Below are 4,618 nucleotides of genomic sequence, written 5' to 3' on the forward strand. Positions count from 1 at the left end.
GGGAGGGGGGGTCTTTACAACACGCTGAGAATGACGGATGAGGCGGCTCGGGGTTCTTGAGTTTATATCATTACCACATTTACCTGAACGTATCCACAGCTGTTAGGGACGAGTGAAAGCACCGACCTCGATGAAGATCAGGGCCGCTCGCCAACGAAAGGCAGTAATGTTGTGTGTTTGACTGTCACCAAAATATCTCATGAACGACTTAATGAATTTTAATGAAACTTTCAGAACGTAAACAATGGATGTGCATCTGCAGCTCAGCAAATTTAGGATTCAAACTGGACTCAAAACGGCCGCCACAGCCAACTGACTTAAACAAACAAACTAAAAAAATGTCTATAATTTAGTAAATTGTACAGGTACTGACCAAAACGTTGGTGAAGTAGTAGCTGAGAGCGATCCCCAATAGAAAATCTGACAGATTGTACTAGATCTTTGTTTAAAATGGAGTCGTTAACCATTTGGAGTCGACCCTGTCTGTCTGTTAGTAAAACATCTCATAAACCACTGGACGGATTTTAACTAAACGTTTAGGAAAAATTCCCTGGATATATGTCTACAACTGATCGACTTTTGGAGTCAACTCAATTCAAGATGGCTGTCACAGCCAACTGACCTTAGAAAACACAAAAATGGCTGTTTTTGTGTCAGTTTTATAGATATTGCATTAAACTTTGGTGTGGCTGCAGCAGAGAGTCATTCACTTCAAACGCTCCTCATTGCACAAAATCTTTTTTGAAAGCTTTACATGAACTGTTGGAAACAACGATGTTTGTCTGTTAGCAAAATATCTCATGATCCACTGGACAAGTTTTAATTAAACTTTCAGAAAGTCATCTTTGGACGGACGTCTACAACTGATTGGCTTTTGGAGTCGATCCAATTCAAGATGGCCACCAAAGCTATTGGACATTAGCCAGCATGAAAAAATGGCTCTGACTCAGTTTTAGATGTTGAGCTAAAACATGATGTAGTAGTAGCTGAATAGTTATCTCCAACACATACTCTGAGAGTGAAAACCTACGTTATTTTCAAGGTTTGACCAAAACGACTAAGATTCTGTCTTTTCTTAACGTAAGATGATCTCAGTCTAAAACTCTGGTATGAAAGGTGGTGGGCGATATGCATTCCTTCACGGTTTTTGATTTAGTGACTGCGAGAAACAAAGAAGCGCAGGAAAACCTGAGTATAAAATATGAATAATTTAAAAAAGAGATGAATGACTTATTTATAAAATTCCCAAAACAGGCGACATTAAGCAGGGAGGACAGGAGGGAGCGCGAGCGTCCACGTTTCCCTCTCTGCTTCTTCTCCGTGTCACAGACTCAGATAAGCGCGCGTTTCGTCTAGCTGTCTCCCGTGCGCTCGCTCACACCGCGACCAGTTTGTGCACGGAGGATCTCACCAGTGACAGAAGCCATCTTCCATTTTTGCAACTCGGCTTCCAGCCCTCTGAAGCGTAGCCGGCTGACAGCATCGCAAATACTCCCAAAGTGTCAAAAAATAAAAAAAAGGAGAAGCACATATCTGTCTGAATGAGACGTTTTCATTTCCATAAATTTCCTCATCTGCTCTTTTAATCTCTCACTTTGTCACCTTTTTTTTAATTATTATTATTTACAAAACCACAAGAAGAAAACACATTTTCTTTTCTTTTTAATAAGCTTCTTGCAGAGCTGTTTTCCCCCCCTCCCTGACATGGAGCTGACAGTGAGCCAGTGACAGATTTGCACACAGAGGTTAACAGCATGAAATGTACCGTGATGCCAGGTGCAGTGAACGGTGAGAGAGCCGACCAGCATTTGAGTGTTGTGGCGATGCAACTCCCCGGCTTCACAAGTCAAGCGATGCTTTGTAATCCCTCACTCAATTACCTCTGTCAGTCCACTGAAAGAGCAGTTGAAAGACCGGGGGCTGCTGCTGTATCTCTCTCTTTTTTTTTTTTTTTTTTGCTGCTCTGCTCTCTGTTCCTCCCAGTGAGCTCGCCTTGGCTTTAGCTCAAAAAGCTCCTCTCGCCCAAATGGCAAACTTGGATGGGAATCTTTTACATTACCGAGGCGCTGCTGCTGCTGCTCGGGGCAAATTGGTTTCGCCGACAGCAAAATCCACATTTCTCCTGTCAATTATCTGAATCGGAACGTGATTTGCTCTTCAGTTATTAGTATACATTCAACTTTAGGCTTATTTGAAAGTGCAGAAATCTGTTGGTGGCAGAGAAAAGAAGAAATATCAGATCTCAGTCTCATGCAGCTCCAGTGTTTCCACCATGTTGACTCATCTTGTAATAGAAGCACAGAGCTACTCATTTTCTGGTGGTTCCAAGAACCAAGCATGAAGCCAGTGTGATGTTTCTATGTTAAATGTTTATAAGCTTTAAGTCCCTGCAGACAGAATTATGATCTACAGTTTTCTATTCCCAGAATAATCTAGTAAACCTGGATATCTGAAGAGTAGTTTTTTTTTTTAAATAGTTTTTTAGGCTAATGAGAATGGAACAGTTGAAGTATTTTGCCTTGTGGAATCTTTATGAACAGTCAATATCTTACCTGTTGTAGACAGCTCCTTGAATGACCACAGTTTAGAAAACCGAGTATAATTTTGTTCAGACTGACAAACTAACACCTAGCATGAGCGGCAAAAAGACCAAAGTGGATTACCGCCAACTTAAAACTCCAATCTCAAAGTTTTTCTCCCTGATTCATGCAAACGTTATTTTAGAAACCTTCACATCACTGTCAGTTTTCCATTTCCAGGTTATTTCGACAAATATTTTGATGTTCCTGCAAAAAGTGCCCCAGTTGACACCAGAAGTGCTACGGCTAGCTACTGCTAATGCTGTTTGCGCTGTCATTTCACTACAATAACTACAGAATTTTCCGTGAATAACTAATGGGAAATTGAGAATGATGTAAGGGTTTATAAAATACTGTTCAGACAATCCCCTAGAAAGAATTTTGAGAATGGATGGCAGCAATCTTTTTCACAGAAATGAAGAACAGGTTAACTCATTTTTGTTGTAGCCAGCTGACAGCAAAAACAAATAAATAAATAGCTTAAAAAAAAAAGCTTTTAGCTCGCCTTTTGCTACTTTAACTAGCATAAGGCTACTTTAACTTTTAGCTATTGTTCTGCTACTTTCAGCTATCAATTTGCTACTTTGAGCTTTTAGCTAGCATTTAGCTACTTTTGGGTTTTAGCTGTCCTTTTGAAAGCTTAGCTTTTACATACCCTTTTGCTACTTTTAGCTTTAAGCATGTTGCTCCTGGTAGGTAGTGTTATTGTACTTTTAGTTGTTGTTCAGCTAATTTTAGCTATCAATTTGCTACTTTTAGCTTTTAGATAGCATTTAGCTTCCTTTGGGCTTTAGCTATCCTTTTGTAAGTTTTTGCTTTGAGCTAAGCTTTTGCCACTGTTAGCATTTTGCTACTGTTAGCTAGTGTTATGGTAGTTTTTGCTATGGTTTTGCTACTTTTACCTATTGTTTTGCTACCTTTAGCAATTAGCTCCTCCCTTGCTACTTTTAGCTGACCTTTAGCTACTTTTAGCTTCTAACTGTCCTTTTACTACTTTTAGCTACCTTTAGCTTCATTTCTGCCCTTTTTTAGCTTCTGGTTTTAAACTCTAACAACTCAGATCCAGCTCCTTCATCCAGCTCTCAGCTTCACCCTGCATCTTAGTTGTCCAGAACCTTGACCCCCCAATTAAAAGATGCGAACTGTCCCTTTAGATCCGTAAATGAAGCCGTGAGGAGCAGATTACCTTCAGGACGTTTCTCGTGATCCTCCCGAAAGAGTTCGGCACAATGAGGAGGACGGGACTGGTGGAGTGACTGGAGGTCCTGCGTCTCCTGTGGTAGGACGGCACAGCCCAGTCCAGGGACACCAGCCCATCGTCGCTCAGCTGCAGGTTGTCGCGCACGAACTGGACCGCGCTCTCGCAGGGCCAGCACGCCTCGCGCGCGCTCTGAAGCACGGCGCTGGCCCGCCACGTCCAGCCCGCCCAGGGCGAGTAATCAGAGAAGGTCCTGCAGTGTTTCTGGAGGTACTTGGCCAGCGCGGACGGTTTGCAGATGAGCGCCACAGCGGCGCGCGCCTTCCCGGTCCCGTCCTTCTCCTGCCGCTGTGACATCCCGGGTCTCTGACACTCGCCACCGAAGGCAGACCTGGTGCCCGGCCACACGAAGAGCACCAGGACCACAAGAATGCAGAGAGCAACAAGCCATTCCAGCATTGGCGCGGGTTGGCGGAGACACTTCTACAGCTGAAGTTGACACTTGTGTCTATCTGCGTGACAGGAGGCGGGCAATAACGATGCCATTCTTACACTTTTCTGCTCTTGTGCGAAGTGGAGCCCAGCCCGTGGATGGAGACGTCTGAGCGCCCCATCCGGCGGCAGCAGCAGCAGCAGTAGCAGTAGCAGCAGCAGCGCGCGCACCGTGCAGAACCCCGCTCCCCGCAGCCGCCTGCCGTCATCCCAGCTCAGCCTCCTCTCCTCTCTGAGGCGGTCCCGTCAAACAGCGCGTGTGGAGTAGCTCCAGCGAACAGCTGGGAGCGCGAGATGAACGCGCAGCTCGCGTGGGGAACGCCCCCCCCACCCCCCATCACCCCCTCTC

The 4,618-nt window shown here is 44.6% G+C and overlaps 1 protein-coding gene across 1 annotated transcript in view; it reads right to left on the minus strand.

Annotated features, from left to right (window-relative positions):
- Positions 1–4,585, minus strand: part of abhd15a (abhydrolase domain containing 15a) — a 12,654-nt gene extending 8,069 nt beyond the window's left edge. The window contains exon 1 of the mRNA XM_037979446.1: positions 3,766–4,585. Coding sequence (XP_037835374.1) covers positions 3,766–4,236 — 471 coding nt within the window. The 5' untranslated portion in view covers positions 4,237–4,585. The remainder of the gene's footprint in view (positions 1–3,765) is intronic.
- Positions 4,586–4,618: the final 33 nt, after the last annotated feature.

The sequence above is a fragment of the Kryptolebias marmoratus genome, linkage group LG2, assembly GCF_001649575.2.
Source record: "Kryptolebias marmoratus isolate JLee-2015 linkage group LG2, ASM164957v2, whole genome shotgun sequence".
In the NCBI taxonomy this organism is placed as follows: Eukaryota; Metazoa; Chordata; class Actinopteri; order Cyprinodontiformes; family Rivulidae; genus Kryptolebias; species Kryptolebias marmoratus.